The 14,825-nt window shown below is 46.3% G+C and overlaps 1 protein-coding gene across 18 annotated transcripts in view; it reads right to left on the reverse strand.

Moving 5' to 3' along the window:
- The window catches only part of TSPAN11 (tetraspanin 11), a 75,768-nt gene that overhangs the window by 36,221 nt on the left and 24,722 nt on the right, over positions 1-14,825 (reverse strand). For 12 of the 18 annotated variants that reach the window (XM_009003680.4, XM_054238210.2, XM_078338957.1 and 9 more), the window contains one exon: positions 8,634-8,728. In XM_009003680.4, coding sequence (XP_009001928.3) covers positions 8,634-8,717 — 84 coding nt within the window. In that variant the 5' untranslated portion in view covers positions 8,718-8,728. Of the gene's footprint in view, positions 1-8,633; positions 8,729-9,244; positions 9,432-14,825 lie in introns of those variants that run through there. The other 6 variants (XM_054238215.2, XM_078338953.1, XM_002752387.6 and 3 more) reach the window with 3 other exon arrangements.

Consider the following 14,825-nt stretch of genomic DNA (forward strand, 5'->3'; position numbering starts at 1 on the left):
TTCCATGGGGGTAATAACTACATTTTTCTTTTCTTTTTTCTCGCACTGTTGCCCAGCCTGGAGTACAGTGGTGTGATCTCAACTCGCTGCAACTTCCACCTCCCAAGTCAAGCGTTTCTCCCTCCTCAGCCTTCTGAGTAGCTGGGATTAGGGGCTGCACCACCACATCTGGCTAATTTTTGTACTTTTAGTAGAAACAGGGTTTCACCATGTTGACCAGGCTGGTCTCGAACTCCTGACCTCAGGTGATCCATCTGCCTTGGCCTCCCAAAGTGCTGGGATTACAGGCGTGAGCCACTGCCTGGGCAATAACTACATTTTTCAAAGCCATAGCCTGTGGCCAACTAGCCAGCAAGCCCTGCAGAGGGTGAAGCCAGGCAACGAAGATGCAAGCTGAGCTGGCTGGGAGGGGTGGAGCAGGTTACCCCTGCTGTGTAATTTTAGGAACTTCCCATTCATAGGAAAGAAGCACGACAGGGTGAAGCATTAGCCTGAGAAATGTATGCCTGGCACTCGGAGAAGCTCGTTCATGAGGAGGGTGAGCAGCAGCGCCTGATGCCCACTTTTGTGTGCCCTCCTGGAGAGCTCGGTTGCTTGGGCATGGGACAGGGGTGTCGTCCACCCTGCCTGCATGTGGGCATAGGGCTGAGCTGTGCTCTACTGGGGCTGCAGCCCGGGATTCAGCTGACCCTTTGGATGTGGGAATGGGAAGCTGTTCTTTAAAAGAAACTGAGCCTTGTTCAGTCCTAGTCTCCCTGTCCTCTCCCTGAGCCTCCATGCTGTGTTTGCTCCCCAAATTAGACCCATTCTCTTCTTCTTCATAGCAGAAGTCACCCTGGTGACTAAAGACCCTGACCAAGTCAGATATTGGGACAGGGACAGTGGCAGTATGGGTTCCATGACAGCCCAAGAGCCTGGCGTTATTGTAGCAGGTGCACAGTGGGTACTGTTTGAAAGAAAGAATGAGAATAACCTAGCATCGGTCTAGCCTTAAGATCCTTAGGGTCCAACCCCAGCCTTTCCAGGAGCCTCTTCCTATGACCCAGAGAAAAAGCCCATTCCCCTCTGGGACTGCTGGGACTTTGTGGACTGCCCATTTAAAATCAAAACAACCATAAAGCAGGAAAGAGAAACATGCTCAGCAGACAGAGGCAGGTGGGGGAGCAGATGCCATTTCCACAGCCCTCTACAGAGCCCCATCCACCAAGTCCCACACTTACTGGGGCAGCTCCCAGGTGCTGAGCCACGTTCTTAGGGGAGTGAGGGGAGATCCCCACCCCCTAGGGCTGAGGGCTGCTGTGAGGTGAGCAGCACCACAGACATGTAGGAGAGGGTTGAACTCACCTGCCCAGGACAGTCAGAGCAGGTGCCACACTCCAAATCTCAAAATGGGCCTTAGAGGGTGTGTAGGAGTTCAACAGAAGTGGGAGGGCAGAGAGGACAATGTGAGAAAGGTGGGCAGGGATGAGAGCGCGCCTCTCTGAGGCCCACAAGGCTGTTTCACTTATCCAAATCCACACAGCCAATAAACAGAGGGGCTTGGACTGGACACTGTGCTGCGCCCAGGAGTTCACCGTTTACCACTCTGCTAACAGTGCCCGAGTTATTAGGTAACCACACTATTTTCAAGAAAAAGCAACTACTTAGTTCAGAGTGATTAAAACCCAGGTGTGGGGGAAAGAAAGCAGCAAATATGATGCCAAAAAGTCAGGCTAAAGCCAGACTGTAAGAGCCCTGAGGCCATGCAAGAGCTTGGGCTTGGTGCCCTGCGCATGGGAGCGGCTGGGGACGTCTCAGTCAAGGGTGCCGTGGGGAATCAGCCTGTGGGCGGAGAAGAAGCAAGGGTGACCACGGTGGGGAATCCAGGTGGGCAGTGTGGCGGGGAGATGGAGACAGGTTGGAGGGCAGATGGGAATTGTCACATGGTTGTTGCTGAGAGAAGGCAGTCTATAGGGACCCTGTGGGGTCTGGGATGGGTGGGTGATGGCACCATAGATGAAACTGAGCAGGGAGGAGGGGCACAGATGACAAGGGTGGTTCCCATGGGTGAGCTCCTGTCCAGCCCAGAAGGCGATTCAGTCCGGTGTGGGGCTTGGCATGTAGCAGGTGGCCAGCAGATGCAGAGTCTACTATCACCCTGTGCACTGCCTGTCTCCTTTTGTGTTTCCTGCCTCCTGAACCATGGGCTCCTCCTGTGGGTGGAGAACTCCCCTGCCCAGAGGATCCTCCTTTATTGGGATTGAAGTGGTCCTGGCTCCTGCCCTATCCCTTTCCTTCCTGCCCATGCTCCTGCTGCCTTGGTTTATGGAACCTTCAAGGATAAGCTTGTCATGCTAAGGGCCATTTTCTACCTGAAGGCATTTTTGGTTTTGGCTCTCTGGTTTTAAATAGCCCTTGATAATATAAATCAGAATACTACTCTGCTGCCTTCCCCAGTCCCATCTACCCCTAAAACAAGAGCAAAATCATGAGTCTTACTGAGTGGTGGAGCTGGGAGGGAACATGAGATCACCTGTTCATCTTCCAAACCCAGCTCAGAGCCCAGAGGAAACCTTCCTTAGAGCTGTCCCCGGCTCCTCTCCCAGCAAACCATTCTGTCCTCTGTCCCAGCTCTGTGTCTTGTACATGGTTCCATAATTACCCTCATATTTATTTTATTGGCTATCTTGTGTGCCTCCTATTTTAGCCTCTTGATTAAACCTCGTTCATCAACCGATTCCCCACAGCACCCTTGACTGAGACGTCCTCAGCCGCTGCCATGCGCAGGGCACCAAGCCCAAGCTCTTGCATGGCCTCAGGGCTCTTACAGTCTGGCTTTAGCCTGACTTTTTGGCATCATATTTGCTTCTTTCTTTCCCCCACACCTGGGTTTTAATCACTTTAAATATATTTTATTGCACTTTAGGTTCTGAGGTACATGTGCAGAACATGCAGGATAGTTGTATAGGTACATACATGACAATGTGATTTGCTGCCTCCATCCCCATCACCTATAACTGGCATTTCTCACCATGTTATCCTTCCCCAAATCCCTACCCCTCGCTGTCCCTCCCCTAACCCCCACAACAGACCCCAGTGTGTGATGCTCCCCTCCCTGTGTCCATGTATTCTCTCTCACTGTTCAGCAACCACCTATGAGTGAGAACATTCGGTGTTTGATTTTCTGCTCTTGTGTCACTTTGCTGAGAATGATGATTTCCAGGTTTATCCATGTCCCTACAAAGGATACGAATGCATCATTTTTTATGACTGCATATTCCATGGTGTATATGTGCCACATTTTCCCTGTCCAGTCTATCATCGATGGACATTTGGGTTGGTTCCAGGTCTTTGCTATTGTAAACAGTGACGCAATGAACATACATGTGCATGTGTCCTTATAGTAGAACGATTTATAATCCTTTGGATATATACCCAGTAATGGGATTGCTGGGTCAAATGTAATTTCTATTTCTAGGTCCTTGAGGAAGTGCCACACTGTCTTCCATAATGGTTGAACTAATTTACACTCCCACCAACAGTGTAAAAGTGTTCCTATTTCTCATATCCTTTCTAGCATCTGTTGTCTCCAGATATTTTAATGATCACCATTCTAACTGGCGTGAGATGGTATCTCAATGTGGTTTTGATTTGCATTTCTCTAATGACCAGTGATGATGAGCATTTTTTCATATGTTTCTTGGCCTCATATGTGTCTTCCTTTAAAAAGTGTCTGTTCATATCCTTTGCCCACTTTTGAATGGGTTTGTTTTTTTCTTGGAAATCTGTTTCAGTTCTTTGTAGATTCTGGATATTAGCCCTTTGTCAGATGGGTAGATTGCAAATTTTTTTCCCATTCTATTGGTTGCTGGTTCACTCTAACAATTGTTTCTTTTGCTGTGCAGAAGCTCTGGAGTTTAATTAGATCTCTTTTGTCTATTTTGGCTTTTGTTGCCAATGCTTTTGGTGTTTGGTCATGAAGTCCTTGCCTATGCCTATGTCCTGAATGGTTTTGCCTAGGTTTTCTTCTAGAGTTTTTATGGTGTTAGGTCTTATGTTTGTCTTTAATCCATCTGGAGTTGATTTTAGTGTAAGGTGTCAGGAAGGGGTCCAGTTTCTGCTTTGTGCACATGGCTAGCCAGTTTTCCCAACACCATTTATTAAACAGGGAATCCTTTCCCCATTGCTTGTTTTTGTCAGGTTTGTCAAAGATTGGATGGTTGCAGATGTGTGGCATTGCCTCTGAGGCCTCTGTTCTGTTCCATTGGTCTATATCTCTGTTTTGGTATCAGTACCATGCTGTTTTGATTACCATAGCCTTGTAGTATAGTTTGATGTCAGGTAGCATGATGCCTCCAGCTTTGTTCTTTTTGCTTAGAATTGACTTGGCAATGCAGGCTCTTTTGGTTCCGTATGAAGGTTAAGGTGGTTTTTTCCAGTTCTGTGAAGAGAGTCATAGGTAGCTTGATGGGGATAGCAATGGTTTGTAGTTCTCCTTCAAGGAGTCCTTTACATCCTTTGTTAATTGTATTCCTAGGTATTTTATACTCTTTGTAGCAATTGTGAATGGCAGTTCATTCTTGATTTGGCTCTCTTTAAGTGTTATTGGTGTATAGGAATGCTTGTGATTTCTGCACGTTGGTTTTGTGTCCTGAGACTGTGCTGAATTTGCTTATCAGTTTCAGGAGATTTTGTGCTGAGATGATGGGGTCTTCTAGATATACAATCATGTTGTCTGCAAATAGAGACAATTTGACTTCCGCCTTTCCTAACTGAATGCCCTTTATTTTTTTTTTTGCCTGATTGCTCTGGCTAGAACTTCCAACACCGTATTGAATAGGAGTGGTGAAAGAGGACATCCTTGTCTAGTGCCAGATTTCAAAGGGAATGCTTCCAGTTTTTGCCCATTCAGCATAATATTGGCTGTGGGTTTGTTGTAAATAGCTTTTATTACTTTGAGATACATTCCATTGATACCTAGTTTATTGAGAGTTTTTAGCATAAAGGGCTGTTGAATTTTGTCAAAGGCCTTCTCTGCATCTACTGAGATAATCATGTGGTTTTTGTCTTTGGTTCTGTTATGTGGTGGATTATGTTTATAGACTTGCGTATGTTGAACCAGCCTTGCATCCCAGGGATGAAGCCTACTTGATCGTGATGGATAAGCTTTTTGATGTGCTGTTGCAATTGGTTTGCCAGTATTTTATTGAAGATTTTTGCATCTATGTTCATCATGGATATTGGCCTGAAGTTTCCTTTTCTTGTTGAGTCTCTGCTGGGTTTTGGTATCAGAATGATGTTGGTCTCATAAAATGATTTGGGAAGGATTGTTTGGAATAGTTTCAGAAGGACATTGTGTTGATGGTTTTTACCATTTGGTATGTTTTTGGAGTGGCTGGTACTGGTTGTTCCTTTCTATGTTTAGTGCTTTTTTCAGGAGCTCTTATAAGGCAGGCCTGGTGGTGACAAAATCTCTCAGCAATTGCTTGTTCGTAAATATTTCTCCTTTGCTTATGAAGCTTAGTTTGGCTGGATCTGTAATTCTAGATTGAAAGTTCTTTTCTTTAAGGATGTTGAATACTGGCCCCCACTCTCTTCTGGTGTAGGGTTTCTATTGAGAGACTTGCTGTGAGTCTGATGGGCTTCCCTCTGTGGGTAACCTGACCTTTCTCTCTGGCTGCCCTTTGCATTTTTTCCTTCATTTCAACCCTGGTGAATCTGACGATTATGTGCCTTGGGGTTGCTCTTCTTGAGGAATATCTTTGTGGTGGTCTTTGTATTTCCTGGACTTGAATGGTGACCTGCCTTGCTAGGTTGGGGGAGTTCTCCTGGATAATATCCTGAAGAGTGTTTTCCAGCTTGGATTCATTCTGTCACATTCAGGTACACCTATCAAACGTAGATTAGGTCTTTTCACATAATCCCATATTTCTTGGAGGCTTTGTTCATTTCTTTTCACTCTTTTTTCTCTATTCCTGCCTTCTTGTTTTATGTCATTGAATTGATCTTCCATCTCTGATATCCTTTCTTCTGCTTGGTCAATTTGGCTATTGAAACTTGTGTATACTTCGTGAAGTTCTTGTGCTATATTTTTCAGCTCCATCAGGTCATTTATATTCTTCTCTAAGCTGTTTATTCTTGTTAGCATCTCATCTAACCTTTTTTCTAGGTTCTTAGTTTCTTTGCATTGGTTTAGGCACATGTTATTTTAGCTCTGAGAAGTCTGTTATTATCCACTTTCTGAAGCCTGTTTCTGTCAATTCATCAGATTCATTCTCCATCCATCCTTGATCCCTAGCTGGTGAGAAGTTGTGATCCCTTAGAGAAGGAGAGGTATTCTGGTTTTCGGTGTGATGAAGTTATTTCTGTTTTTTTTTTCGTTTTCCTTCTAACAGTCAGGCTCTTCTGCTGCAGGACTCCTGGAATTCCACTCCAGACCCTGCTTGCCTGAGGATCACCCACGAGGGCTACAGAACAGTAAGGGTGGCTGCTGGTTTCTTCTTCTGCTGTCTTTGTCCCAGAAGGGTCCCTGCCAGATTTTGGCCCAAGCTCTCCTTTATGAGGTGTCTCTTTGGGTATATGGGGGTTGGGGAGATGCTTGAGGAGACAGTCTGTCCCTTATAGGAGCTCAAGTGCTGAGCTGTGAGCTCTGTTGTTCCATGGAGAGATGCTGGGCAGGTACTCTGAAGTCTGCCACAGCGGAACTCATAACTGCCTCTTTTCCCAGGTGCTCTATCCTAGGAAGGTTGGCTTTATTTATAAGTTTCTGTCATGCTGCTGCCTTTTTTCATAGATGCCCTGTGCCACATGGAGTAGTCTAGTCACAGTCTGCCAGCAGGGATTTGCTGAGCTGCTGCAGGCTCTGCCCAGCTGCTGTGTGAACTGCCTCGGTAGTGGTGGTTGCCTTCCCCCCACTGAGCTGGACCATCCTGCATCCAGCTGTGCTTGCTGCAAAACTCAATCCAGAACATTTCAGATTGCTTGTTTTTTGGTGGTGGTACCTGCTGAGCCAGATTGCTGGCTCCCTCTCTCTGCCCCCTTCCTTTCAGTTGAATGGGTGGCTCTGTCTCCCAGGTGTTCCAGGCACCAGTTGAAATGGCTGCCCAGATTTGTGTGTGTTTCTGTGCACCAACCTGGCACCAGCTGAAACCACTGTGCTGAAAACTCCTGGTGTTTTCAGCCCGGGAATCTCCTGGTTTGTGGGCAGTGAAAATTTGTTTGGAAATGTGGTGGGGTGCTCACCCTCTGTGTTGTTCTTCTTGGGAACTGCACTCGAAGCTGTTCCTATTTGGCCATCTTAGATCCTCCCCAGGAAATAAATATTCTTAAACAGAAATGCTTACTTAGCAGGATTCCTAATCATCCTACTGAATTTGTGTCTCAGAATGGAAACCATCTCTACCACACAGTTTACTGTCCATATCAACACAGCTTTATTATCACACCATCTTCATCATCATGACTTCACTATTCCAGGAAACTCTTGCCCAGGAAGATAAGTGACCAATTATTATATTATTCCTCTCAGGAACTTTGCAAACAACATTTAAACAAATAGCAGATTGCCCAACTTTTTAATAGATAGCATCTTGACTGGTTTATTCTTCAAGACTTTTCAAAACTCTTGCCTTGCCGTGTCTACCCATCCTAAACTCTCATGTTATGTTCCTTTCCAATCCTAAGCAGGCCCCTGCAAGAAAGACCCTGAAAACTCAGGCATGTTCCACCTTTGCATTTGCCTTTCTGAGATGCTTCTAAGACTCAGAAAGACTTCTCCCTTACCATGGAAGCAGGAAGCCCAGATCTGCCTTACCATAGGTTGACTTGGTGGCATTTTCAGGCATTTGACATCTAATGTATTCAAAATACTGCATTTATTGAATGCAACCCCAACAGGCTAGAAATTATCATTGACTTGTAGCTGGGGAAATGGTTTCCTTGAACTTAAGTAAGTTGCCCCAGGCTGCACCATTAATAGTCAGCAGAGCATGCATGGGTCCAGCTGCCTGCAAAGCCTGCACTCTTGGTGCTCTTCTACCTTCTCAAATTTAGTGAGACTATAATAACAAATATATACATTTCAGTGTCTATTTGTGGGAACTGATGGTATTCTGCTCCCAATTACCCAGATGATTGCTTCAAGTGGATGGACTACACCCCTCTGGAAGACCTCACCCAGGCAGGCTCCTGAGGGGAGTTACCATAGAGATTATTTTCATCACAGGAAGCGGCAGTCGGAGCCCCCAGGACTCTCTCTGCCTGGGGCCTGGAGAATGTTAACCATGAAAGGTGAATGGACTCCAGTCATTATTTCAGGCAGTCACATTTTCCAAAAGGCATGGGAGCAACAAGTTAGTGGGGAAGAAGGAACTGGACCCTTTGCACAGCAGGGCTAGAACACAAAGCTTATTGTTATGTTTGTGCATCTATTCAGATGCCATGTGGTACAAGCTCCATGCCAACCTGCAGACCCAGTTCTTTTCTTCCTTCTCAGTAGCAAATGTACATATTTGCTTTAAAGTGGGAAGAGTTCACCCATGGTTGATTTTTGATTTGGAAGATATCAACCTCAAAGTGGTGACACGAAAAACAAAAGGTGGATTGACTCATTCAGTGCCTGGGGAAGGGGATATGTGTGTGCAGAATTCACTCACCCAGAAGAAGAAGTTGAAGACAAAGAGTAAATACTTCAGGTAGACGATCAGCCAGTCATCCTGCTCAGTCTTAAAGTGGGCCATGGCTGCTGGGCCTGCAGAGAAGACACACATGCTGGGCCAGGGAATCATGAACCACCTTGTCCTTCCTGGAGCCAGAGCATCTTGGCAAGGCTCCCATCAAAGGGCTCATTAGCCTATCTCTCGGGGGCTTTGAGGCTATGTGTGTGCAGCAGGGAGCAAAGATCAGGGAATTGCAAAGGATACCAAATGGAGGTGAATTGGGGTGGAATCTTCCAGACCTTTGGATGTCAGTTTTGTCCTCTTGACAAGATCTAACCTAGTCTCCCACAGACTTTGCACGGGTCTTACTGTGTTCTTAATCTCTTTTCCAGTCTCATCAGGGTTGCAGGACACAAGTGTACCTGTTCTACACACACACAGACACATACAGACGTTCAGCATCACTGCTTTGCACAGGAAACTTGCACTCTGCCTTTGAACAGGACTCTGCATCCACTGGCAGAGTCCCAGTCTGCATCTGTGGCAGGAGCCCCAGAGCACAGCACTTGTGCTGGAAAGGGCCCCAGTGATCACCCAGGCCACCCGACCTGGCTGCTGCAGCTGGACTTTCCAGACGAGGAAGCAGGCCCAGCCACTCCTGGTGGTTTGGCAGGAAGAAGTACAAGAGCTTCTGGAGTCTGACTCCCTGGGTTCACACCCTGATCTGTCACAAGATGTGTGATACGTAGGGCAAGTTACATGACCTCCATCCTTCAGCATTCTCATCTGTAAATGGGGATAATGACACATATAGGGTTGTTTTGGAGATTAATGAAATAATCTATGTGAAGTGTTTAGCATAGTCCTTGGCATGAAGTATGTGTTCAATCAACCTTAGCTATTATTACATGTCATAGAACTGGGGCTAGAGCCTAAGACTCCAGTCCTAAAGCTCCCATCTCTACCCTAGCACCATGCTGTCTCTTGTCCTGATGCCCCCTGATGGACTCTCTGGGAAGTATGACATCAATGGTGATGATGAAGGCAGGGCCTACTGTGCCTGGTAATCCTGTTTGCTTCTCAGTCTTAACCTCAGAAAGTCTGAAGCCTTTGTGGTTTCCTCCTCTCCTTAAGCTACATGTGCCCCTGGGCACCTGGATACTCACACTCACAGAGTAGTTGCTCTTTAAGAAATCACCCCCATTTTGAGAACCTCTTTTATTTCAGAACCATAAGCAATAAGGCATGGTTTATGCTTATTCAGGGAGACGCTCAGCCAGCTGTCCGGTTCAGTCTTACAATGGACCATGGCTGCTGAGCCTGCAGAGAAGTCACACATGCTGGGCCGGGCAGTTTAGCATTTCCATCTCTTCCTCCATTATTTCCAACCCCCCAATTGGGCCTTCCTTTCATCCTGTTGTTGCTGCCTGGGCTGGTGCTGGGCCATGCCCCAATTATTTCCTGAGCCATTGCTCTGCCTCTTATTTCAAGCTCATGGGCTCACTGAGCCAGGAAGAGAGAAAAGACCATGTGGCTGACTTATTTGTGATTTCTATTTGCAGACTTTGAAGAAGGTAATTTAAGACTGTTAGTTTTCTTGTTTTAAAAAAAGACAAAACTCACTTTTCTTCAATTTAGTTTTCGAGGTAGGATGGTGGAAGAAATATATAGAAGGAGAAAAAAGGGAAGCCTGTAAGAAACGGCTGTGGATGGGGTGGACCAGGGGATCTAACTGGAGCGATTCATGGTCACTATGCAGTCAGTCCTGACAAGAGGCCAGGTGCAGGGTGTCCTGGGCCACTGCAGGCCCTTAGCGAGAGGCAGAGTTTGTGGGGTCTGGCAGCTCCGGGCTGCAGTCTCTCTTGCTGTGCACACCCCTTCCCTCCAGCCAGGACCCCTGCACTTCTGCCCCAGAACCTTCTATTTGTGGGAAAGGGGCCTGATTCACTCACTCAAACCACAGAGTCAGGGCCCTGCCCTCTAAAGGAAAACTGTATTTTTAAAAAATAACTTCAGGCAGAAGACAGGGCTTAAGGAAAAGAAACCATCCTAATGGTAACATTTCAGCCACTGGTGGTAGGGAAGATAGAACCACAAAATGTCAGGGTCAGGGGAAACCTTTGGGCTCCCTTAATTCACTTTTCTGCAGAAAGAATGAGGAGACTTACATATTTAAGATGCACATTTAAAAATGCCTTTTCTAAGGTCACATGGCTAATTTGTAGTTGAGGTTCCTATTCCCCACCGTTCAGTGCTGCTTTCCCCTAACACCATGGGTGGGTCCTGTGCTGGGGGAGGCAGAGGCCCCAAAGAAGCGTCAGCACCAGCCTACAGCCAGATGACTGAATCTGAAAGCCAGCCTTGCCATTTTACTGGCTGTGGGACCTTGGGCAAGTTATTTAACCTCTCTGTGTAGCTAATATTTATGGAACACTGTGTTTGGAACTAAGTGCTTTACAAGCATTATTTTAGTCCATCTTCCTAATACCCCTATGAAATAGGGTTATTCCCATTTCATAATATAACTGAGGTTTAGACAGGTTAAATGATTCATCCAAACTCACAGCAAGTCAGTGACAAATAATTGAGGTGAATAAATAATCTCTGCGTCTGGGCTCAAGCTTTTACCCACTGTGCAGTACTCACAGGACCAGGCCTGCCAGGGCAAAGGGGGAAGGGGAGGGGCCAGAGACTGCTGATTCCCCTAATATCTGTTCTCTCATTTTTCTTTAGGAATGGAACCTCTCCATTTTAGTTACTTAATCACCTGGCTAGGTATAGCCAGGATTCACCACTGGCCAGTAAACGGTATATAAGAAGTGGTATAGGCAACTTTTTAGAAGCACCATTTTTTGATATGTTTCACATGCATTTGAAAAGAATGAGAATTCTGTCATTATAGGATACAGAATTCTTTGTGTTAATTAGATCAAATTTGCTGATTGTACTTTTCACATCTTCTATATCCTTACTGACTTGTTCTGTTGGCTATTGAAAAAGGTATATTACAGACTCCCACTATGATGGTGAATTTATCATTTAATACTGTTAACTTTTGCCTCACATATTTGGCAGATATTTTATAGGGTATAAAGAAATTTGGAGTTGTGATCTTCCAGTGGATTAAACTTTTAATCATTAATGTCATTCTTTATCTGTAATAACCAGAGGTAATCCTTAATGTATGTGGGGGGACATGTCTCTCTTCACCCTTTCTGTTGGTTGGAATGCTGATGTTATGGCCGGAGCTCAAGCAGCCATCCTGGGCCATGAGCTGGAAACCATGGGTTGAAAGGGGCAGGTCAATAAGTTCAAGGAGTCTGGATCTCAGATGATTTACAGCTGCCATACCATCCCTGAGCTGCTTACCTCCAGACTGAGTTTACATGAGAGAAAGACAACGTGTAGCTTCTTTGTAGTACAAGTTTGGATATGCTATTGCTCACAGCTAACATCACCCGGATACAGCAGAGGAAGCACTGGGTCCTAAGGTGTGTGAGAGCATCTCATGCCAGGGCATGGCAGGTCTTACAGAGCAGGACCAGAGGTGAGGCCGTGCAGTGGTTTCCAGGCAATTCTGACTCTACAACTGCCCTCACTAATTTCTTGATAAATTTTATTCATGTACTATTGTTAACCTATATTGCAGATATTCAGGGTTTTTTTTTTTTTTTTTTTTTTTGAGATGGAGTCTCGCTCTGTTGCCTAGGCTGGAGTGGAATGCAGTGGTGTGATCTCGGCTCACTGCTGCCTCTGCCTCCCGGGTTCAAGTGATTCTTCTGCCTTAGCCTCCTGAGTAGCTGGGACTACAGGCACATGCCACCACACCCTGCTAATTTTTATTTTTAGTAGAAATGGGGTTTCACTACATTAGCCAGGATGGTCTCAATCTCCTGCCTTCATGATCTGCCCGCCTTGGCCTTCCAAAGTGGTGGAATTACAGGCATGAGCCACCATGCCCAGTGGATAAATTTTAATTCTGCATTTTTTTAAAGGTAAAAATAATTAAGGAATAGAGATTCTAGTAAGTCCTCCCTGTACCCGTGTACTGTCTGTCTCTACTCTGGAGGCCACTGGTACAGAGTATGAATGGAGTGAGAACTGAAGGGTAGGTAGGGGGTCAAGTCAAGAGCGACCTTACACGCCAAGATCTGGGACTTGGATTCACATTCTGAAGGTGATGCCAACACCAGGATGGTGTTGCTTAAATTCTAGAAAGAGAATTGGGTGGGGGGAATGGAGAGTAGGGGACAGATGCCTGAACAGCACAGAGGGGAGGTCCCATCAGGCAGGCAGAGTGTGTAAGAGGCAGGGGAGGAAAGATTCTGAGGAGGCCTGCTCTCTAAAGAGAGAGCCAGGGGAGGAAGAAGAAAGCAGGCAGCAAAATGATGTGCAAGGGAGAAGGCAGGAGAACCAGGGGAGTGCTGGGTCCTGGAAGCCAGGGAGGTCCACAGTGCCGCATGCTGCTAAGAGTTCTCAGTCACATGAGGACTAGCAAGGGCTCACTTTCATCCATGGAGGATGACGAGCTGGGGGTTAGGGATGCACCATTACGTGGGAGGAAATGAGACAATGAGACCTGGCAGTGGATTTTTTTTTGAGACAGAATCTCACTCTGTCACCCAGGCTGGAGTGCAATGGTGCGATCTGGCCTCACTGCAACCTCAGCGTCCCAAGTAGCTGGGACTACAGGCACTTGCCACCATGGCCAGCTAATTTTTGTATTTTTAGAAGAGTTGGGGTTTCACCATATTGGCTGGTCTCGTCTTGAACTCTTAACCTTGTGATCCACCTGCCTCTGCCTGCCAAAGTGCTGGGATTACAGGTATGAGCCACCGTGTCCCATGGTGGTGGGTATTTTTAAATGACAAGGTTAGGAGGGAAGCAGCTGGGAGGCCTGGGAAAGGAAGCTGATAAGGTTTGGCTGTGCCCCCACCCAAATCTCAACTCCTGCTTTTTTTTGCTCTCCATTTGCTCGGTAAATCTTCCTCCATCCCTTTATTTTGAGCCTAGGTGTACTCTTGCATGTGAGATGGGTTTCCTGGATGCAGCACACCAGTGGGTTTTGACTTTTTTATCCAATTTACCAGTCTGTGTCTTTTGTTTGAAGCATTTACATTTAAGGTTAATACTGTAATGTGTAAATTTGATACTGCCATTTTGATGCTAGCTGGTGGTTTTGCCCATTAGTTGATGCAGTTTCTTCATTGTGTCAATGGTCTTTACCATTTGGTACAGTGTTGGAGTGGCTGGTACTGGTTGTTCCTTTCTATGTTTAGTGCTTCTTTCAGGAGCTCTTGTAAGGCAGGCCTGGTGGTGACAAAATCTCTCAGCAATTGCTTGTTTATAAAGGATTTTATTTCTCCCTCTCTTATGAAGCTTAGTTTGGCTGGACATGAAATTCTGGGTTGAAAGTTCTTTTCTTTAAGGATGTTGAATATTGGCCCCCACTCTCTTCTGGCTTGTAGGGTTTCTGCCGAGAGATCTGCTGTGAGTCTGATGGACTTCCCTTTGTGGGTAACTTGGCTGAGCTGAGGCAGCTGAGCTGCACGGCGCAGTCAGGACCCTTTCTCTCGTTCTGCCCTTCCTTGCTGCCTGTGGATGGTGAGGCATGTTACTGTCTTCTCTGGGTGTTTCTTTTCCCAGCTATCAGTAGAGAGGTTCCTGCACAAGTCTCAGAATTATCTGGAGGGCTTGTTAAAACACAAATTGCTGGGCTCACCCCCAATGTTTGATTCACTAGGTGTAGGGTGAGACCGTGGAGAATTTGCTCCCAGCAGGCTGACTAATGATCCCCATTTACCCAGGACAGAGGAATTTCTTGGAATATGGTAGTGCTGTTCAGTGTTAAATCTGGAAAACCAGGATGGCTGGCCACTGCTCCCAGATGCTGGTCTTGGGACCACACTCTGAATCAATGTTCTTCAAGACCCCTTCCAGTTCTGAAAGTCCACAACCCTGCAGTGCAAGAGTATCCTTCACATCTGAAGCAAACTTACTGAGTGGGCGGAGCACAAGCGTGGCCGTGTCCTCTCATAGAAACTCACATTTAGGACACAGTTCCTGTTGAAATGTCAAGGATTTCCCAGATATCTTAGTAACAGGCCTTCGTCCAGGCTGAGGTTCTGACTGCAGAACAAAGCTGGGATTCAGGGGCAGCTGGCAGGCCCTGAGGGCCGTTAATGTCAT

This window comes from Callithrix jacchus, chromosome 9 (assembly GCF_049354715.1).
Source record: "Callithrix jacchus isolate 240 chromosome 9, calJac240_pri, whole genome shotgun sequence".
Lineage (NCBI taxonomy): Eukaryota > Metazoa > Chordata > Mammalia > Primates > Cebidae > Callithrix > Callithrix jacchus.